At 33.2% G+C, this 23,711-nt stretch overlaps 3 protein-coding genes across 5 annotated transcripts; 1 reads left to right on the top strand and 2 right to left on the bottom strand.

Annotated features, from left to right (window-relative positions):
* The first annotated feature begins 74 nt into the window (after positions 1–74).
* Positions 75–4,200, top strand: LOC107072128 (uncharacterized). 2 transcript variants are annotated; one of them, XM_015331807.2, is made up of 7 exons: positions 75–322; positions 573–733; positions 809–965; positions 1,044–1,613; positions 1,680–1,970; positions 2,088–2,296; positions 2,734–4,200. In XM_015331807.2, the coding sequence occupies exons 1-7, from the start codon at positions 256–258 to the stop codon at positions 2,773–2,775; spliced, it is 1,497 nt and encodes a 498-aa protein (XP_015187293.2). In that variant the 5' UTR covers positions 75–255; the 3' UTR covers positions 2,776–4,200. The 2 variants fall into 2 exon arrangements, with proteins under 2 accessions (XP_015187293.2, XP_015187292.2); XM_015331806.2 differs by having other exon boundaries at positions 2,088–2,408.
* Gasp (Chitin binding Peritrophin-A domain-containing protein Gasp) lies at positions 3,287–10,782 on the bottom strand. 2 transcript variants are annotated; one of them, XM_015331829.2, is made up of 4 exons: positions 10,499–10,782; positions 7,611–8,012; positions 7,218–7,431; positions 3,287–5,001 (listed from the first exon to the last, which is right to left on the bottom strand). In XM_015331829.2, exons 1-4 carry the CDS (start codon positions 10,536–10,538, stop codon positions 4,941–4,943), a joined length of 717 nt encoding a protein of 238 aa, XP_015187315.2. In that variant the 5' UTR covers positions 10,539–10,782; the 3' UTR covers positions 3,287–4,940. The 2 variants fall into 2 exon arrangements, with proteins under 2 accessions (XP_015187315.2, XP_015187314.2); XM_015331828.2 differs by having other exon boundaries at positions 3,287–6,634; positions 10,499–10,774.
* Positions 10,783–20,722: 9,940 nt separating this feature from the next.
* On the bottom strand, positions 20,723–22,688 carry LOC107072111 (uncharacterized). The gene is made up of 6 exons (XM_089175443.1): positions 22,559–22,688; positions 22,346–22,510; positions 21,750–22,157; positions 21,532–21,674; positions 20,797–21,359; positions 20,723–20,726 (listed from the first exon to the last, which is right to left on the bottom strand). Exons 1-6 carry the CDS (start codon positions 22,686–22,688, stop codon positions 20,723–20,725), a joined length of 1,413 nt encoding a protein of 470 aa, XP_089031569.1.
* Positions 22,689–23,711: the final 1,023 nt, after the last annotated feature.

Raw genomic sequence — 23,711 nt, 5'->3', positions numbered from 1 at the left:
AAGTATTTTACAAGGGCATATTAATATAGGTTATAAGTGCATGCGTGTTTAGGATCGAAGTATGCGTGGTGCTTTTGCATGAGCTAAACATTCAATGCAATTGGTGTTTCTGAGAAGATTTAACCAATCAGTAAGAAACATCAAATTATAAATGGCTACCATATAGTGATAAACGGATAAGTGATCTTACAGTGTTACAAGGACGGTCTGACGAAGATAAAATAAATTCTATATAAATGTGACAGTTTTATAGTTATGTGCGGAATGCAAGCTTCATATTCTTGCTGCATTCTCGTCTGGATTATTTATTGTTTTTCGTCAGGTACAATTTTATTATTATTATTATTATTATTATTATTTATTTATTTAAATGTCATGCAATGAATTATTTCAAACATAACAATGGATTTTAACTTGTCATCGAATTTGAGTTATTTTAGTTGTTAATGTTTAGTTTTTCTTTATTTTTTCTTACTTCATTTACCTTCACATTAATATTGTAATATTGTCTATGATTTGTTTTATGCAATGAAAATATTTCATTAATTATTTTGTTATGTTTGACGTTACAGTTCATTCTTCGTTGTATGTCGTCTTATCGCACAATGGTCCCGTTGTGTTAGATGGTACGATTACAATCAAAGCAGATTTATACAAATCAGATGGATCCCGACCATCTGGTTCATTCAGATATGTATGGACCGATGATGCTCTTATACCTCATAGAAGTCTTGTTAGTATTTTAATTTCTATATATAATGAATAACTTTGATTTATTATAAATTATAACAAACAATTTTGTGTGTAGGTAGCGAATACAGTGAATACTACCACGTATTGGAACTTGAGTTACCCCCGAGATAAATATTCTGTAGGAACTTATAAAGTTGAAGTAATAGTTTATGTATCTTCTTTTTTCTTTTGGCATAATGAAACCAGTAGTCGTATAAGTTTTGAAGTTACATGTAAGTATTATAACATTGGTAGGTAAAAACATTGATATTTATATTAATTTACATTAACTTTTATTCTATATCTTGTAGCACTTCTTAATGGCAACTTAACAGTATCTCAAGCAAATAAGACAACAAGTGAAGATTTTGTTTCATCTTCATTGGAAACACAATTCAGTATAAATATACGTGAAGGAGATTATAATTTTATAAAAGAAAATGCAACGTCTGTATCGACTTACTGGTTTATCGATTGTAAAAGTTACGGACAAACTAATGATCTAAATTTTGTTTATAATTTTACAAACGTTGATGTGTCTCATGGTATCGCAGCTTTGGTTATTGCGTCATTCGAACCTATTAAAACCACCACAACTACAGTCACAACTACTACTGTACCATCTTTAAATTTGACTTCAAATACATCTTTAATAAATGCCAATGCAAGTACTGCTCTATCGACAACTACAATATCGCCTACAACTATATCACATATAAATGCAACTCAAGCAACATTGATGACAAATGCACCTACAATTAATTCAATTATGCCAAATCATAGCAACATTTCATTTCCATACATATGCCTCAATACGTCTATCATACCTATGGATCCTAATAAAACATATGGTTATTTTATGAAGAAAATTTTGGTTAGAGGTAAATATACTAGGTGATATTTTAAAAGTAACAATTGAACTAATTTTCATTCTAATTACTTTATAGCACCGATAACAAATATTACAATCAAGGGTACTGATTGGATTCAACCCTGGGACATGTTGTCTCTTAATGTAACTTGTAATGGTTCAGGACCATTTTATAAATGCTTCGAATTTCATCAAGGAAAATATAATGTAACTGGTAATGAGACGTGCGAATACACTGATCAACTACAATCGTGTAATTTTTCTATCGTTCGTTATTTCTTTGAACCTACCGAATATACAATTTTGGTTATATTAAACAACGACGTCAGTAAACAAATTTATCCTAAAACTATAACTGTTTACAAAGGTATGCATATCTTGTATCTTTTTTTAAATGCATTATTAATTTGTTTTTGTTTTTTTTTTTTTTTTTTTTCATTTAAAATTGAAATAATGATTTATTTATTGTATTTAAATTTGACAGTAACACCAAAGCCACAGCTCTCGGTAATAGTCGTTCCTGTTTCCTGTACTCTTGTTGCTGTTGTTCTAATAGTTTTTGGTGTGGCATATTACATCCAAAGTAGAGCGAGATTCACTGTTGAAGTAGCGGATTTTGACTTTGGCCAGAATAATCCAGAGATGGAATATAAAACGTTTACAGAACGATTGCGGGATTCATTTAACAATGCTGTAAGACCAGAAAGCAAATATTTATGTGTACGAGCGCCTCATTATGGCAGCATGAACTACAAATAAATATCAATTGCATCATTTAATGCAACTACTACTATTAACAATAAAAGTATACTATATAAACAATTTCGTAAATTGATTATCTTACGAAATATTTGACATTATTTTATTACAAAATGAGAATAATATACACGGATATGAAGATTTTGAAGGATAATCGTTTATACAAATATTTCATAAAATAATCATTTTATAATAACTTTATCATAGTAATTTTCTAATGAAAGAGTAATATATTTTATTTATTAATGCATGTAAATATGTAAATTTGTAATCTTAATTGTAAGAAAAAAAGAACAAACAAAAAAATAGAAACCAAAAAGGCAGTTCTTATAATATATCAAAAATTTAGTTTGATTAATTTTTCCTTTTAGGGATACAAACCGCTTAAAAATTCGAATGCTTTACAAACATAACATTTGTAAAAGAGACATGTCGTCGATACAAACTTTACAAGTTTGTAAGGAGTACTTTTAAAGTTGAAAGCAAGTGTACTTCTACAATGAGCCATGAAGTCCAAGAAACGATGAGGTTTGTTAAATCTTATGCAGCAGTATTTGTAGATACTAAGCTGTTTCGTATTCAAATTACTACATCATTATTCACTATAATCATTGTGATCATTCCGGAGATGGATCTGAAAAAAGAGAAAAGCCAAAAACATGACATCAAGATTATTGGCACGAATATATAATAATATGTGCATCTAATATGGAAACATGTTGGACATATTTTATAAAGATCAGTGTATACGTCATCACCGTTATGTGATGGATTAAGAAAGTATGCGCCATTCCACACAATTTTCCAACTATATGAAATTAGAAATAAGTCTATGTCCAGGCAATATACTTGTATATTATTATTTAATATTAAGCTTCGTATAAGTCTCATTTCTGCACAAAGATTTTTCTTTTCTTGTTGTTGTTGTTTTTGTTTTTTTTTTCTTTTTCTTTTTTTTTTAATTTGCAAGATATAAAAAATGTAATGGAATTTTTATCAATTTATAGATACATTTTGATTATTTTATCTATCTGTTGATTTCATGACAATCCGTAAAGACAATCTGTCTGTTAAAAAAGTAAATTGTAGCATGAGTAATTTGTGAGAAAGACTATTAATTCTTTCATCGTATATAGCGATCTATTAAATTATATTTAGAAAATTACATTAACGCAATAGCTGAAAATTCAAATTGCTTTTATGTAAATTAGCACTATATAATATATATATATATATATAATTTAAATTATATAAACATGGGATTTACATAAACATTCATTTTCTTATACTATTTTAATTATTTCTCTTTCAAATTATATGTATATGTATATATTTTACGCTGTATTTAAAATTATAAATTATGAAGCAAATTTCTTGAAACTTAGAAGTATGTAAAAGTTTCAATATTTACTGATTGATTTAGACTAAGCAAAGTGAAATTAAATATTATTAAACTAAATTTTTCTTAATTTATACAGGGTTGTATAAATATAAGCGGTGATACACCCTATATGTTCTATTAATTTATAATATCTCTATTGCTTAGTTTTAGAAAACTTTAAATACAGAGAGAGAGAGAGAGAGAGAGAGAGAGAGAGCAATAGTTAAAATCAAATGTTAAATTTGTTTTTTGATTTCTCATAGAATAGTACAAAAAGTTAATCGAATCGATAACAATGAAGAATAGAGATATATATAAATAATTATTTATTCTACTATTTTACAATAATTGTAAAAAAATTTGATTGATATTTAATTGTGATAAATAAATACAACTAACTTGCATACGTTGTATTTTGTTATCCGAATAAAGTTTACAAATCTGCTATAATTGAAAATTTCTTGCAATTTATTACATTTGATTTTACTTTGACACTCTTTGCTTATTGTTCCTTATCACAAATTGAAAAAACAATTGGGAAACTCTATTCTTGTACAAAATCTTTTACCAAATTTTATACATGGTAATGGAAGATATTATTATTCATAGACTGACAAGAAAAATTGATGTAATAAATTTATGTATTATTATTTAGGTAAAAATGAAAAAAATATGTGTGCATATCACACTAGTTAGAAGTGAAATCTTCAAATAAACAAGTTTCGAGGATATAATTTATTTTATAATAATATTATTATAATATTATTTGTACTTTTAATTTGTAATTATTTATTTAATTATTAATTTAATTATAAAAATGCGCGCCTATTCGTATGCAACCCTTCAGACACACTTTGAAAATGTTGCTTGGGAGCGTCATCTGTCGGGACGGAATTTTTTTCAACCCGAAAGATAGGCCCGTCATACACACGTGTATAAACAGTTTTGACTGCAAACAAATTCCGTCCCAGTAGATGGCGCTCGCAAGCAACATTTTCGAACTGTGTCTGGAGGGTTGCATTCATATAGGCATAAATAATTACAAATTTAAGTTTTAACAAATTTGTTTTATTATTTATTTACATTTTAAATTCATCAAAGAATATCAGTGCGAATTCGGTGGTTTCACAATCCACTATCCAACTATCCTCCAGATACGTCCATTCTTGTTGTTTTTCAACGTTTCAATATTCTTCTTTATTTCTTGAATCCTAATTTACGTAGAGCCTTTAAGTCCACCCCTCGATAGTAGTCTTCGCTGAGAAATTCACCATCATGATGTTTATATGATTGTGTTAGAATTATTTGAACATTTATTTGAAATATTCATGAAAAATAAAAAAAAAACTACTGACCCATGCATTTGACCGTACTCACATAAATGTTACAAAAAAAAAACTTGCCACCCTAAATTATAAATAATATAATAAACAACCGCGATAGTAGTTATTAACAGAGTACGTTATCAATTTGAAAGACAACACAACATATATATATATATGACATCGTTATTAGATCGGTATTAAATTACAAATGTTCAAGAGGTGCGTGCAAAACATAGGAAGAAAGGATATTGAAAGTAATTTCAGTGAAATGTAATGTGAAATGTAAGCTACATCAATTAGGTCAAGAAATTTGGAGAGAGTGAGTTAACAATTTACGATCCGTTCTTTAAACATCCGATCGCAAAATGTTGACTACAATATTCTATTGAAAAATATGATCATAATTATAATCGTATTTTCTTGAATGTTTTTTTTTATTTACACGTTTTCCATTTTACTATAAAACATACAAGTGTCGGCGATTTTATTTTGTAATAGAAGCGAACTTGACCGAACACACTCGGGCCAATATGAAATATTATTTTGATATTATTTTTGGCAAATTGTTTGTTGGTCAATGAACGCTATCTAAGGATAGATAAAATTAGGATAAAATGTGTAATATTATTATTATTATTATTATTATTATTATTATTTATCTTGTTAACTTTGTCCAAATAATGCGGAGAAAACGAAAACGTATCTTTAAGTCTACCGAGACTTTTATTGGAAGTGCCAATTAGTTTAATATTGATACAATTGAAATGTTACAAAAAAAAGAACAAAAATAGAAAAAAATAGAAAGAAAAACAAAACAGAGAAATATATAATAATTGAGAATAATTAGAAATAGATATTAAACTGATTGGCACTTCGGATAATAACTTTGAACTAAATTCAATCAATTATTGAACCATTCGGTAACGATGATTCACAGCCAACATTCGAATAATTTAAAAAGAGACTCGTATATAACGTGTGCAATCAACCAAATTCATTGAAATTATTAGTAAAAATATTAGAAGAAAAAATTCATCATCATCAATTGTCCATTACCGTAGTTGTCCGATTTGTTATCCATCCAAATGTATTTAACATTCGATTGAAATTCGGCTACGAGAAAGAATCGTGCCTAATCGAATTAAAATAAAAGAAATGTTCAATTAAAAAACGCGACAATGCTTCCTTCCATACCAGAAGCACATGTTCCTTTTTTCTGATAGTAGGATGATGTTGATACTGCGAGAGCAAGAGTGTGGAGGTGTTTGGGGCTCGTTGAGCGTAAGATCAAATAAAATAACGAAAGAAATAGTAGGAAAAGGAGAATGGAAATGGGAATGGGATGAGATGGGATGGGATGGAAAGAAAATAATCAAGAAAAAAAAAACAAATTGATAGAGTAATTTAGAAGATTATTCCTGGAGAGGTGCGGATGGCCTCGCAGGTATCGGTGCGGGTCTAGGTTTTCCTTGAGATGGTTTCCTCGGTTCGCCAGAACTTTGGATTCCAGCGAGTAACTCGCTCTTCCTGATGCTTTTTAGGTCCAAGTCACCATAGTAATCCTCGCTGTGAAGCAAAATGGAAAAATATCCAATGGTTAAAGACATGCGCGTGCGATTCGAGCCGACACGTGTTTGTCGTGTGAGTGCTCTTTTTTTTTCTCATGATGTAAGCAAGTTCCGAAAACTTATAGAACACATACTAATATGTATAACGTTATTTCTTCCAAGGGAATCAAAATTGAAACCTATAAGGCGTGATGCATGCTACGTGAATGTGCAGATTAAATAACATGATACAACAAATGAAAGAATACATAACTATTTCTAATCAAATCCTAAACAATGTTTTCTATTTGATTTGCGACGAGAGAATATTATTATTAAAACATTGAAGCGTTAAGGATATGCAGTAACAAAGGGATTGACATTTGGTATGGTAGATTATTACCAGAACATACATATACCCAGACAAACTAGATTGGCTTGTACCCGACATCGCGAATTAGATCAAGTTAATACGGTGAAAGTAAGTATACGGCGTTCGCGGATTGAGCGAAAAGTAAACGATAAATGTTGTATATAATGTGTGGCTTACTTTCAGATCAGGCAGCTCACACAGAAAGACCAAAAGTAAAAGTCTAACTTACCATCCTGGAACATCTTCAGGATCTTCGCAAGCACCGCTACCATCGGCATCGCCAATTTTGAACACGGTACCAATCGGACAACCATATTCTCTAGCAATACCCTCGAGACATATGTAATATTTTCTGCAGTCCTCAGGATGGGCGTGTCTGCTGAAGCTGCCGGATGCGCCGCTCACTTCACCTGCGGCTGGACACGTGAAACCTCCGGCGACCTCTGTTTAATGTAATATCACAGTACATACATATCTGTTCTCATTTATATTTAAAACTAACTACATCATCATCATCATTCTATTCCAGATCTAATTCAAAGGAGATAAGTTAGAACGTAGTCGAGTTTCGTGTGTTTACTTATTAGCAGGAAAAGGTAGGTCAAAGTTCTCTTTTACATACCATCGTTTCTGCATTCGGGTACTTGATCGGCCCACATGCAAACTCTGGCTTCGCGATCGTAAGCAAGTCCAGGACTGCACTGATATCTGGATGATTCTCCGTTCCAACAATTCCAAAATACGTCGCATTTCTTCTCATCTGGGAAGATACCGTAAAGACGAGAACAATGCGGCGTACTGATCGGTGGTTCCAATTGCGTTCTGTCACCGCATTCAACGTTGTGCAGGTAATCGCAATTCTCGGTAAGGAATTTGCTGTCAGATGCATCGAAAGCCAAACCGTTCCCGCACGTTTTTAATTCCGCTACGTTATTATCGCACTTCCAATATTTGTCGCAAGATATGTGATGTGGATAGAAACCAAAGTCATCTGGACATTTGAAATTCTCCTGGCCGTTACTTCCTGTAAATTTCATCAACGAATGTTCAATAAGTTAAAAGTTTCGACTAAAATCTTCGACGAAATAATTGGAATGATGAAGTAATCTGTTTGTTCGATATCTCATTTTAAATTCACGAAGGCCGGGGACCTTTTTTCTTCGACTGACAGATTACTTTCGCTCTCAAGGCATGAACTGGTTTCGTTAAACCATCCTGATGTTACGCAGGCAAACACGGAGTCGTATTTCTTTTTCTCTATCTCTCTTTCTATCTTTCATTCATTCTTTCTCGGTTCTATTATTCCTATCAACATGATTTTAATTCTCCTTTCTTAGCAAATATAAGAAAAGAGAACGAAATCCCAAGCAAGCAAGCAAGCAAGCAAGCAAGCAATCAACCAATGTAGATTGCGGTTAAGAAGAAGAAGAAGAAGAATTCTAAATTATAGGTAATCCCTGTCTCTGTCGACAGATCGTATTTTAATATAATTTCAGGCTTTTGTTTGTATCGCTCTTCAAATAATAATTCGTTCGGTTTAAATCTCGGAAGAGAATGAACTAATGAAACAATAATTAGATAGTATTAAACGTAAACTTAAATCCCTTCATTTCAAATGAGAAAATTTCATCCAGGAAGTTAATACTAATTATTATAATTAATTTCCAAATGATTTGATCAAACTACACCCTGATATTATTATCATTCGCAGTTGCGAAAATACCAATTTATTTCTATTTAATTAACAAATGATTGTTTCATATTAATGAAAAAAATAAGTTTTCAAGGGTAACGGGGTAATGATTAGAGTCCGTTATTGGGATAATGTGTCGGAATAAATTGTCCTTTTGGCGACATACGATGGACGAATAAATATGAATGCGTTATGTAAGGATACGAGTTGACTTTCGCCAGACGCTTTCACTTTGGGCCCAGAGCCAGCCGGATAGGAGCAGCCAGCCCGTGCAGAAATAACAGAATTGCTGTTGGTGGTACTGGTAATGGTAGTGGTGGTACTTGCGAACCCTTCCAGCATCCCGTTCACTCCTTTCAGTTCTATATTCTTCATTCGTTTAACGTATACAAACATAAAAGTAACTACCGTGCTTCTGTACTATGCATATATGCCACGTACAAACATATTCATAGTTTTCAAAAGAAATACTTTTAAGAAAGATCATACATGTAGGATCCTGATGCTTTTACACGTTCGTCGTTTGTACTTTCAAGCATGCATTAATTTTTTTATTTATATACTTTCCTCGACTGATTTCCTGAATTTTTCTTCATTTTTGTCATGCTCCAATAGTATTTGAAACTTCCGCAATAAGATTTCGTTTAGTTGATATTATTTGAAAATTATTCTAATAAGTTAGCTCGATCGATATTAGATTTCCTACTTAAGAAATATTATCCTTGATCTTCTCGCATGGTTGGACGATTAAAAAAAATTAAAGAGAGAGGGATGAGTTAAAATCCGGGCCAAGGTTAACCTCGTATGTTAAAGGAAAGGGAAGGAGTTCAACTTTCGCACGAATTACATGTTTCTTGTGTCGCAAATTTATGTTGGGTCTTTCTTTCTTTTTTCCCCCTTTTTTTCTTGCCCGAACGTCAATGCCGTTTAAAAATGAAGGTGTGGTCTTTTACAGACGATCGACAAAACTTTCTCCGGCATTCGAAGTGTTTCAATTTTTACGGCATTAACTCGTGTTACTTTGCTTTATCGTTATCCTTATCTTTATCTTCCGCTTCCTTTTATTTCAGTCATTTCTTTGATTTTCGTTATATGCGAGCGATATTTGTTCCGTACATTTTTCTTTTATGAGAAGAAAGGGTTTTTCTTTCATTTTCTTTTCATGTATAATTTGCAATATTTATTATATCATTTATTTAAAATATTTTTTGCTTTAGTTAAATATAAAGTATTCCAAATTGATGATAAAACCAACGATAATAGTGTTATATGTATATTTAGTTATATACATATAGGATACCAAAATAATAATTATAATGAAAAATAATGAATTTTCGCAAAGGTTTTCAATTGGAAAATAATTGTATTTACTAATTAATCGTTTATTAATCGAGTGGGTTTGAATGATATTCATAAAAAGTAAGAAGGCTAACGACTTAACAACGAGTGTGATGCTGCGCTGAACGAATGCTGCACGAAGAACATCGATTATTATTATTACATGGTAATAAAGTTAATCCTCTAGATCCTAAAAGTTGAATCAGTCGAGAAGGAAAGTAATCATTGAAATCTGACAATATCTAATAATTAAATAAAACCTTTGCAAGTGGTAGAAATAGACAGGGGTAGTAATAGTAATTCGCGTTAATTCACGTAATGCATGTCACACACTTTGATCCGTGTCCATCGTCACTACCGAATCCCAATGAAAAATCGACAAACCAAATGACTTTAGTTATCCTTTAGACAGAATCACGTCGCGGAAATGGATTTTAAATCGATGCACATGTGTGTTGTTTTTTCATTCATTTACGTACCGGCGATCAGTATGGCGGCTATCACGTAGTACGTCCTCATGTTGATTAAAGGATTGTTTGCGTGCTCCAGGGATATTCGTCCTCGCGTTAACTAAATGTAAAGAAGTCACTACTGTGTAGACACCACCTCCACTTGTTCGCTAAGAGAAAGAGATCTTTCTGTGTTCGCGTCTCCTCGATTTCCAACTTTATATCAGGCATCGGTCACGTGTTGTGCCCTTCCTCCACCAATTTCCCCTCCTTCTCTTCCTTGCACCTTCCACCACCCCATCGTTTGTCTCTTCTTCGCATTACTTCGAGAAAAGACCTATCCTGCCTGTACTATATTGGTGTACACCGTACAAAACCTTTCCGACCCCTTCCCATCCTTCCTTCTTTCTTTCTTTCTTTCTTTCTACCCAAGTTGCCGTCCTTTTATTTTTCGGCCTCCGCACAAAATGCCATCCATTCGGAGACTTAACGACGCGTTTTCGTCTTCTTCTTCCAGAAGGAAGGAGCAGAAGCTCGAAATTAAACCAAAATTGACATTCCTTTTTGTTATCCATTTTTCTTTTCTTTTTTAGCCATGCATTGAAATCTCCGTATAACGATAATTATTTATCTATTAAATAAATCGCCACGAAACTTATTTTCCGGGCAAAAGGCTAATATTTATTTCTAATTAGATTTAGAAATCGGGATGATCATTATTATTTATTCTACAACGTAAGAAATAAACGGCGAACGAGATAGATAAATATAGGAAACGATTATCGGATGAAGTATTTTCATTTCTATCACAAATTGACTGGCTATATTTCACAAGGCGTTATTACTTAACGATCAAGATGATAGGAGGCGATGATATTTACAAATCATTTCTAGAAACAAAGTATATGTTTTATGCAACAGCGAAATTCCCACGAGGGGTGCGCGAATTGATCATAATGTCGTATAATTAAGATAACAATGGCCGTCGTCTCAGAGGAGGTGTCGCGATGCAAACACCATACTTGTCGATGTCTGCATTTGAATGGCGCTTGGATGAATCAAACCTTACCTGCACTGAATTATAAAAAAAAAAAAAAATACTTGTGAAATAAACGAGTCGTTGTATTATTGAACACATTTGCAGAAGGAAGGAAGGAAGGAAGGAAGGAAGGAAGGAAGGGACCAAAATGGCGGATTCAACGAAAATCACGTATGGGTTTGCGTACGAAAATGTGGGACGATGAGCAACAAAATGCAAAATCGATCAAAATGTAAGTTGAAGGAGATTTTCTCGTGGTTAACAGACGGAATACCGATCGGGCGAGACGCGTTCAGCTTGTTCTTGGAAAGACCAAGGACGATTTCGAACAAGGTGGTCACGCATGTTAATGCCAGACGCTTTCGACGACAACGGAACTTTCTCGCTCCGTTTAATCCAGTTTCTCGAATAAATCGTTTTAAGCGAGCACCGAGAGAGAAGGGCATTACTTTTTTACTTCTTACTTACTTGGTCTAAGGAATCTACGCGGAAGGACTTTTGTCTTGACCTTGGCATGATCACGACATAATATCGCGCTGCGGTCATTCAAATACATTCGTAGCAATATTTCATTTTCATAGAAATTCAAGCTGATCCTATTCGAAATTGACGAATTAGGTTTGCGACAAAGCTTACGATAGATTGCAAATATACAGGAAGTGCATTACCGGTCAGCAAAGAAAGAAATGCCTTCCGGATAACGGTAAAATTGCAACAGACAAGTACAATGGTGCGTGATCACGGTAGCTGGTGGTGTTACATACCACCCACACGTCAAGGATTCCAGTACCAATGCGGTTCCTATATCCTGCCTCTCTGCCCCTCTTCGATTAATATTCGGCCTCGCTAGCCGATTATGCATCCTGATCCCGTTATCCTTCCGTCTTGGTGCCCCGCCTCGTATATCCATCCGACAAACACCTCAACGATAATACATATTTAAACATTATTATTCTACGTGAAACGAGAAAAATCATCGAATTTTCTTCGAACCCCCGTAAGATTGAAATCTAAAGAAGTGTTTGTCTTTGAAGATAGATTAGAGCTATATAAGGAACAGTATTACGGAATACGGATCTTGACGCAAAACCTGAATGCAATATTGAGAAATAGGTATGGAAATAAGATATGCCAGTTATATTCTCAAATGGAAAACATCTAAGAGAGTATTTTACCTATTTACTATATATAAAACATCATTTTATTGTCTTTTAATATACATTCAAATTTGATGTTAACATAACATATGATTTTCTCTTTTTAAAGGCCAAAGAAATATAAAAAGAGGTCAAATAGATATTCGAGAAATGTTGCGGGTGTAAAAAAAGTATCTCTTAAATCGATAATTTAACTAAAGCACCGTAAACTCGTAGTCGTAGTACGAGTTTCGCGTAGTCACTATAGAAAAATTACGTAAACTAGATATTACATAATGAAATGTTATATCCACGTTTCGTACAACTTTCGTTTAATGTTTCGGGTATCCCTGAAAATTTTGCATCTATCCGATTCTTATTCAAATGATTAGAATCTAATGACAAGTCAATGAAATTCGTACACTTCCAAGGAAAAATTGAGTAAAAGTAAACGCTGTACGATTTTAAATGACACTCATTGCAGATGCATTTAGTCATTTCTGTTGTTTACTATTATTCCTTTCTTATTACAATCATGATTTGATATTGTTCTTCTCTATAATTATTAGCACTGATAGCAGTGGTTACTGGTAGCAGGACGGTTATTTTGGGTAGACGAGAGAACAATAACCGCTCTCACAATCAAAGAAAAAGAAAAAGAAAAAGAAAAAGAAAAAGAAAAAGAAGCCGTTCGTTCAGTGATTGCATAAAACGCGATAGAAAAAAAAGTTGCAAACGAGTGGAAGATCAAGACAGATCGATGTATATAATCGACACTTACGAATGCGAAGGAACATCCGTTCGTTCTTGGTAAGTGAAAGCCATGATGATCCTCGGTGATCCATTTCAACGCTCGGATAGTTCATATGCTTTAGACTATAGTATTTACCATCACTATAGTCGGTATCGTCTCACGAATACGCATATATGAATCCTTTACGAGTAAAAGCTGTTCTCTCAATCTATTACAAGGATTTTTCTTGTGCCTTTACTAAAATAATGAAAATTCTGTTGCATTTGTCAGTATTATTAATGTAAAAAAAGAAATCCTATTGAGAAGTAATTTTTGGAAGTAGTGGGTGATCTTTTATCAGAGACCGGATTCGAGTCATCGCGATGAAAAAGAAAGAATAAAAATGCAAAGCACGCGTTCAATGGAACTTCCCTGATTGTCATTCTTAGTACATCCTATAGATACGCGTCGGTGATGCCGACAACAACGGCGGTAGCAACGATTCTTACAAAGACGTGAAGGGGATCCGAAGAAAATCTATGCGCGAAGGTGTCGATGACCTTTCTTCCTACGTGTGCCCTATAGTCTCGTCCTCGGTTTAATCTACAGTTAAATCTTCATTCTTCGAATGTTAACTTCAATTCAACGTCCAACGCCATTTGGAAACTTTCAATATTTCGATAATTAATTACAAATTAACGTGTGTCTTATTCTACGAGAGTATTACCTATATTATAAACTATATACTCAAAATTGCCTAGTTACGTTGATTTTTTTCTAGTTAATGAGCTAGACAGGAGAACTAAGAGGAACGATTTCACATCATTACAAAATCCTAATCGACTACTTAACACTTTCCGCAGCATTACTTTATCCATTTCAATAAACTTTCTCTACAATTTCCTTGTTTTGATTTCTATAGGACGTTTATATTTTTTTGGTAGATTCGTTGCATCTCTCAAAAACGATGTTCGATACAATGCTAGATACCATGATAGATAAAATGTGACCAAGAGAGAAAGATATTAATAGGTTACCTCATTGAATTTCGACGCATTGAATATCTACTTTTCTCGGCACGAGGTTTTACGGTTATGTAAAGTTATATTATGTAATCACGTCGAGAAATTGTTTTTGTCGACACATTTCAATGAAGCACCTCTCTATAATAAATATATATATATATATATATAGTAAAGGCGTAAAAGTAACAGTAAATATAATATATATGTGTATGTGTTTATAGATATATTTTATGCGTTGTAACATTACTTTAAAGATTCAAGCTACGATAAGATACGTCGTTGACCGATGAGATGTTAAGGAAATGATATTACAACGGTTATAATGAATTCCTTGATTCAAGTTGTCATTGAAAGTTAAAAGTGTATCAGGTATGGTCAAGATTATTACAAATGATAATAACTTTAACCCAATAACGAACTCGAACAAGAATGTCCTTTCGTTGTAAGTATTTCTAGCATTACTATTCAAAGGTGAAGCAAAAGATTGAAACAGAAAGTCGAGGAGAAAGATAAGGGAAGAGAAAAGATCGACTAACTAGAAAGATTCATGCACTGGAATGCGGTATCATCGTTCCAAGGAGAACCACTTTGTGCTGCACCCTGTATAGTCCATATAGTCCATATAGTCCATATACCTACAATACGACCTCTTCGTTAAGATTCAGTTATTGTCTTAGCGCCATTTCCCTACAACCATTTATTTTCTTCTTTTTTCTCTTCTATTTTAACATCGCAGAATTGGTCAATGGATTCTCTATTATTTAAATATCAGATAAGAAATATATTCCGTTTGTACAATTTATTTATTTCCAAAAACTATTGGAATCAATTAAAATGAACAAAATCTGTTAGATCAAAGATCAGATAGTTTGGAATGAAAAAAAGTACACGTGAATCTTTGATCGCATGCGCCTATAGAATAAGTCGAACGTTTTGGCTTTCTGCTTTCTACATATAGCATGACGGAGCATGATCATGATACGTTATTAGAAACACTCGAAACGAACTTCGATACATGTATTTTCTGGAACACTTTCTTCTTCTTATTCGAGAAACTCTTTGACTTTTTAATCAAACATTTCAAAGCCCATAACATTCTTTTCTTATTTTTACTTATAAAATATGGTGGAAACATTTGGACAAAAAAAAAAAGAAAACAGATAAAGCCTCTATTATATTTATGATCCAACAAGGAGACATTAGGATTTTAACGAGCTTTGGTTGGATTAGTGGTCATACCTTTAAGGTATTCTCATAGTAAAGTATAATACTTTCATGTATGTTGTATATTGCTGTTAGAAGTACATGTCATACTATTGAAACAGATTGGATAATCAATTATATTCTCAAATCTTTCGAGTTAGATGAAAGATTAAATACAATTCCTATGTGTATAATCCTTTAGAAAAAAAAAAACAAAAAGATATGGATAATCGATGGTAGACGATAGATAGATACGTACTACAACGTAGCCTGAAAATCCGGTTTCGGGGAAATAATGAAAGAAAAGAAGACCTGAAAATCCGGTTTTGGGGAAATAATGAAAGAAAAGAAGACGACCGGCTCTCGTGTTTTTCTAATGAAGGATCTTAGATTTTGTGAACAACTTGCTGATACAACACAACCACCTTTTGCCTTCTTGGAACACATTTTAAGCGACCGTTTAAACACCATCATGACTGGAAGGATAATTTTAGAACGGAGAAAGGACAAAAGAAGAATTTTATTGATATTAAATACTGGATCTGATGATGTTTTTTTTATAAAAAACTTTAAACACAAATTTTGTGTTCATTCTTTCATTTATCCTGTTAATAAATTCAATAGCTTTATTTACAGTTTAAAATAACTCGATGCAATTACATCCATATCTTGTTACTTCATAAATTATCATTGAATTTGAATTACTTTCTTTTTAATTCTTCTCTTTCACTTTAACTAAAAATTATAACTATAATAAAATAAAAATTCTTCTTTGTCTATATGTATAAAAATAAAGTTTACGATAGAGGAGTATTTTGTGGTTGTATTGAAATAATCGGAAAGTTCAAAGTTTACGTGTATTAATATTACGAGATTAAATGTATTGATTAATAATAGAAATCTCTCATCGCTTTCGAATAAGTTTGTATTTAATAAAGGATAGGCAAAAGGTAAGCAATTATTTGGACGGAATGAAATATCCATAAAGTGAAAGTTGATAGGAAATTCATAAATTTATGAACGAGGAGACACTCTCTAAATGCTTGCAAATGCAGTGCGTTAAGCGACAAACGTGTTCCTAAACTGAAATAGCGATACGTAATAGCAACGTAACGTCAAATGATTCGATTAGGTTACTTCGGAAAATTCACAATAAAACTTAACTTTCATGATCTTTCTATTTCTTGCAAATATATTATTATTCTTGATTTTTTGACATTTGTGCATCTAGGATTTTATTCTAAATATTATAATTAGAAATAAGAAAAATTGATGGAAACAAAAAATATACATTTTTCCTTTTTTTTCCATGAAATTGTAAATAACGTTGCGGTTAAACTATAAATGAGAAGTATACTTAAAGAAACAAGATGCGAAGAGTGTTGTACGCTATGCAGTCTAGAAAGGTGGAGATAGAGAAAGGAAAGGAGAGAAGCCTAAGAATTCGAGTCACACCCAGAGACAACGACGAAGACCTTCCCTCTTCAGATAAAGAAAGAATCGCAAACAACGTTGGTGAAAACGTGGGCGAGAATCTAAGAGATCTTCCTCCATTTTCTAATATACTTGCTTCCTTTCTCAAATCAAATCAAAAATCAATTGAAAACAAAAGAAGGATCATTTTGATAACCAAGTATATCGTTATTTTATTGATAAACTTTCTATTGATTTTTTCCATTTGTAACGTATGGTTGTTAGAGATTGGGTCTCCTGTGCATGAGTCTTCGATGTGTCACACGTAAGAAATGCAAGTGGTCAAACAACGTGCCCACGTGGGCACGCGTAAAGTCAGCCTTGTATCCATTGTACTTTATCAAAGACAGACTGCGGATGTATGAAATCATACTATAAACGTCTCGAGTTCGATAGCCGGAATTTAATCCTATAAGAATTAGTACAATATTCTTTTAAATAGAAAAACTCAAATACTATGTAAGAATGAAATTGTGGGTGGATGCTTTGATGGATATTCGAGTTTCAACTTTACCACACATACGAGTTGGTCACGGCGAATGAAACTTAAGGAATGCGTTCGTACGGTTCGCTCTATTTCTCCTTGTTCTATTCTAAGTTTACTGGGCCTGTATAATGCACAAAGGTGACTAGGGCCCATATATTAAATCAATTGTACGTTCGTTTCAAACATCGACCGATTCAGTTACAACTCCTTTTGACGTAAAAATTCAATTCGCTGACAGATCTCTGATTCGACAGATTATTTAGTTTTATTTAGTCAAGAGCGATAAATAGAATATCTAGAAATATATTAATAGATGTATACTAAAGAAAATTGTACTATTTTAAGGGACACTGTCTCTATAGGCTGTACACATGAATGAATCGATTATTTTCCACACGCGATAACACGAGTTTCACTTCTATGTGCATTCTTTTTGTTCTTTTTCATTTTCTCTTGGATGCTTTTTTTAATTCGATTGCTTCTCGAACTTGAATTATAAAAACCAGGACTCTGATGTAACAAGCGAATGTCATCAAGGGAGACGACGAGAAGTGCTAACAACTCCAAGATAAATCTTCACTTTCAGATGCAACATTCGGCGACGCAACGACGCAACTTCTTCGTCAAAAGGACAACGTCCTTTACCGGTCATTAGGAAGAGAGAAAGGAGATTCTTCTTCACCGTAAACGACGTCGTCTTCTCTATACGAATATTTCGTAATCAGGGTCTCGCTACTTATTTCAACTACAGTTGTTTTTACTCTCTCTTTCTATTTCTATTTCTTTATTTTATACAAAATGTTTTTTTTTTTTTGCTAATATGTTTGATCCACTTTACAAATAGATTATCAGGATTATTGAAAAACAAAAGTTTCATTGGTTGCTTTTGTACTTGTTGTTTGTTTATTTGTAGATCGGAATCTTTAAATCTGTCCAATTAAAAATAGTTTCCTTGTAAATTATTCGTTTAAAGTGAATCGATTCGATTGGATTTATTCCACGTAAGCAGTTAGTTGGTTCATTCGAATCACACACGCGATCGATCTTTCGATTCGTACCTAATCTTAGAATCGAACGTTCGCCGAGAGGTAAAGATTTCTACGAAAGGTCGAGGCCGTTCGCGGTCTCACGCTGTTCATGGCGGCGTATATCGTTCCTTCTCATAAGTATTCAACTTAACTTACCTAATCTTTTTACTTACTTACTTACTTACTTACATACCTCGTTTGTTAATCGATTCTTCTCAGGTTTTCACTTTCTTTCTGATTTAATCTTACAATAGTATAATAAAGAAGAAAGCGTTTTTTTTCAGAATTTGTTGAAATTTTGTTGTTGAAGCTTCAGTTCAGGACGAGTCATCAATCACTTGTGTTTAGAATAATTCTGTGAAAAAGAGAAAGCTAAAACATCTGAATACGGTCCTGATCAAGAACAGATACTTTTACATGAAATGTAACTTACACGTGTTCGCGATATAAGTGTAAGTATCACTACAGTGATAGTACTTTTACCCACGCATCGTATGTTTCTATGTAGAATGGTTTAGATGGCGAGTATACTTCATATTTCTCAATGCCTCGTGTTACTGTCGTGATTTACGTTGATGTACCTGGAATACAGATTACCTACATGTTACCTTACTTATCGAACGAACCTACATGTTACGACAATAATCATCGTGGCAATTGCCAATAATAATAAAGTCATTGAAACTTTCAAAGTAAAAGCTCAATTTTGATCGTCCAGTTTCATTTTGAATTTATTTGCTTTTTTTTCATTTCATATAATAATAATAATATTATTTGAAATCTTGACGAATTTGTATTTTTAAGACACTCGCTTTCTTGGTCGTTGCCATTTTGTTTAACGGATATGCATTTAGTGAATTTTTCAATGAAAAAACCTGTCCTGATTCCTGTTTTCAGTGTTCGAACTATTGAGTTGGTTCAAGAATTTGTACTACCTGATAGTGACGTCACTTCTTTAGCTAGAAATAGAAGTGTTCTGTTCGATTAAACAACATCTTTCTCTTTGTAGTTTTTTACCTGTTTGTCGGTTTGTTTTTTGAAGGGTATGTTAAACATTTCTAATTATACGCACGATTCTTGAATATCTGTGTAGAAATACTGCGTAGCGGAAGAAATTAATTTTTACTATCAAGGTCGAGTGAAGGTTCGTGTCTGAATAATTCTTTTTTCAAGTGTTTTTCATTTTATTATTTCGATCGTATCATTGTAACATTTGAAATCACTCGTACGATACTTGAATCCATGATTCATCCTTTTTAGACAAGAAAGGATTTTTTTGTCGATTGAGATTAAATTAAAATACAAATTATATATTTGTATCATATTAAAATATAAACTCTCTATTAAGAATTGTAGTATTATATACTTATTGATAATTATAATATTGTAATACATACATAGTATTAGTTGTTATCAATTACATCGTAAAGCGACGAGTTTAAATTTACTTACACCTTTCTATTTCTGGTATTTTCTATCCGGTTTATTGCTAATGATCTGGCGATTTATTTTAAAAATCAATAGAATTAGAAAACTAGGCTTTTGAAACTCACTTTGAAGAAAGCGCTAAAGAAAAAAGGGAATGCAATTGCACTCTGGTGGCATGTTGTTGGAGTCAACTCGTGCTTAAAGTTACCATCTGAGAATTTACCGACGAAGGTGATTTCTTTCACGAAGAAGATTCACTTATCTTCCAGGTGGTCATTGGCAGATTTAACGAGATAATTAGGCGAATGCTTCGTAAATTATATAAAACATGAAGATTCAGATAAAATAATCATTACAAGTTGTTATTTCTTATGAGTACTTAAATGTATTTATGATTTTATTATCAAATACCTGCTACTTGTTAAACGAACATGCAATATTATTTTCTAACACTAAGCATTTCATTATTTCATCAAATTTATCTTACGACGAATTAAATCTAAATTGTGTTCGTTTTTTTTTTTTTTTTAGTTCTACAAAGTATAAAGTTAATGAGCTATTTTGTATTAAATCTATCATTCTATTTTCTATTAATTATGCTTACGAATGTTTACAAGCTTAGAAAGATGAAAATTGAAAATGATTGTATCATTGCATTGAAGGATCCTTTCACGAATATTAAGTTTCGAGTCCTTTTGTTAGTTAACTGGAACACACAAAAAATATTATTAGTATAAAAATTGTTGTGCTTGCCAATATAGTTGTTGATTACATACCATTTTGCAATGACAAAGGGTTTGCAGGAGTCCGTTGGTCTATCATAAATCATCCCCGTCGTGCATCGTACTAATTGTGGTCGACCAAGCCTACAAACGATTACGCTGGTGCAAGCATCATCGAGTTTATGCAGATCACCATCCGTGCATGGAACTTTGCTCATAGATGCTGGTATGGTATGAAGAACGGTCCATGGATTCGTTATACTCGATTCCGGTGATTCCTGTAACGTTTCTGGTTTCGAAGTGACTATCTCTTTATCTTCTTCTTTTTGTACGTCTTGTTGGTTAGATCGTTGTTGCCATGATTCTGCGTTGACGTTACTTCCCCAAGAAGTTGCAAGATAAGGACTTGGTGGTCTTGTAGGTTGCTGCGGAACGTAGGAAGGTTGTTGCGTTGGATAGGGAGATTGCGAAGGATTTGAAGGATAAGAAGGATAAGAAGGATTCTGAGAAGAAACTGGGGAAGCTGTTGACCAAGATTGAGTTGTTGATGGTTGCGGTTTCGGTGTGGCACTACCTTTACAGTCGACGTTACGAACATAATCACAAACGCCTAATTCCTAAAAGAGGAGATATTTGCAACACTACAGGATGTGATTAACTTTTTAAATGAAAGTAGTAGAAATAGTATGTTGAAAATGTTAAAAGAACCGGACAGTTCTCACAATACTCTCATTTCATATTCGTTCGGTTTTACATGGAAAAAGAAATGTCTCGAGATTGAATGCTTACGTCATTGTAGACCAATCCTTGAGGACAACCGAATTTGATGGGTTTACTGGCCAGACAAACGTAGAATTCTGAGCAGTTCGTTGAGCTACGGTAATGTCCGTACGGCGTTGGACAAAACTTTGAACTTGGCGGTAGTGGTGGTTCTGTACGCGCAAAAGTTCAACTCGTATTATACTCTATTGTTTTTCTTGATTTATTTTTATTTGATTAGAACTTACTCGGTGTTGGAAGGGGTCTGCTTCCGCAATTAACGTTGTAATCAAAGTCGCAAACATTAGAAAAATCATTGAAAAGCAATCCATTGGGACATGTTTGTTCGACCACAGCATCGTCCCAACAATTCAAATAATTAGCACAACTTTTTGGACTTGAAAATTGTCCTCTCGACGTTAAACAACCCGGTGGCAATGGTGGAAGAGGTGATGGCTTGTAAGTCGGCAAAACTGGATTTGGTTTTGGTATTGAAATTGGATTTGGTATCTCGCCGTATGATTTTCCTTCGGGTATACCACTGTTTTCGTCATTTACAATTTCGATATTGTCGTCCGAAGAGTTTTCATTATTTTTCGACCATGCGTTTGTTCGCGCATCTAATTTTTGAAGTTTTATACTATCCCACGAGTGTTCTACAAAATTTATTAACATTTATATGTAATAACAAATTGAATCCAGTGAAAAATTTCCAATGATTTCATTTGCTTCATGTCATTTTTATTTAACTCAGAAGAAAAAAAGGAAATAAATGCAGCGTAGAACGGTGTAAATAATCCCTACGTGTGCATGTAACACGATATTCTAATAAACAAGGACATACCTTCGTTCGATTCAACGTAACTTAATTCCCCATTTTTCGCAGTGGTGGATGTTACTCCAGCAGTCACTCCAGTTGTTGATCTGCTTCTTCTCGTAGCAATACTAACCCCCACGAAAAATGAAACTATTAACAATCCTAGTTTCATCGTTCTATCTTTTATTTTTGCTTATTTCGTAAAAACCAATGAAATCTCTCTCTAATTGTAAGTTAAACCGCACAAAATGAAATTTGGGAGTACAGTGGATGAATGATCGGTTGCAAATGGTACTGTCCAAGACCTTGGTACGATGTCCTGATGCTGGATGGGCTGGACCTCGGCCGTTCGAGGGCTTACATAGGGCATCCCCCACTATCGAGTTTTGCCAGGAGCCACAGGATCCCAATTACATGGCCGTAGGACCCCACAAGTTCGCGCGAACTCGAGGCATACTCCGCCTCTCCTATATTCTGCCATTGCTCGTAGATCTTTCTTAAAAAACCAGACGACATTAAAGTCAATGCTAAATTTTACTCCACCACCCTCCCCCTCCCATGTTTCCTTCATTCTTTCAAATTTCCTTATTATTTTTTTTTTTTCATTCAAATCCTTAAATCTCTTGTAACAAAACACGTCCAGTTTTTACTTTTTATTCCATTTCTTTTTTTACATCAGGTTTATAATTTATTTGATAAATCAAAGATTTAGTTTTTAGCATAGGATTGTTAAACAATTAATCATTTAATTACATTAAAACACACCTAAACTATTGGTTAATTTGAACAGAATAAGTTTGAAGAACGAATTAGGTAATTTTTGGTATGCATCATTGGAATGGATAAAAATAGGAATGCGTTTTGTTGGAGAATCATATTGCAAATCCTCCCACATGAATCCGTGGGTTAATGTATTTGGAAATACCAAGAAGAGTAAGAAAGGAAAGAGGGAATTTGGTAGACCGGTACCACCTGTAAGAATTGAAAAAATGCCGGTATGCAGAGGTAGATGCACTCTGAAGAGTATGCTTTCTTACTAAGGGACTCGTTTCCTAAATGCATCCTTGATATTCCTGTGACCACAACGAGCCAGGACTAAAATCCACTTCAATAAAGGAAGTTACAACTTTTCTTTTTTTTTCTTCTTCTTCTTCTTTCCTTTTTATATCCTTTTTTCTCACTCTGGTAGAAGGAAAAAGTGAGAGACCGGTGAGTCTGCGAAAGGCTCATCGTCCTATTTATTATCTGGCTCTCGATTTGGTGCTTCTTATACGTAAGAACAACCGGATACATAAGAAGTCCTTTCAGAGAGACAAGTTAAATAATAAAAAAGGGAATTTGCCTTTTCACGTAATCTCTTTACAATTCGTTCCTTCCTTTTTTATATTATCTT

This window comes from Polistes dominula, unplaced genomic scaffold (genome assembly GCF_049000335.1).
Source record: "Polistes dominula isolate Pdom_NZ unplaced genomic scaffold, Pdom_raw_medaka contig_17, whole genome shotgun sequence".
NCBI lineage: Eukaryota > Metazoa > Arthropoda > Insecta > Hymenoptera > Vespidae > Polistes > Polistes dominula.
The sequence above is the reverse complement of the archived record's forward strand: the minus strand, read 5'-3'. Positions and strand labels throughout refer to the sequence as shown.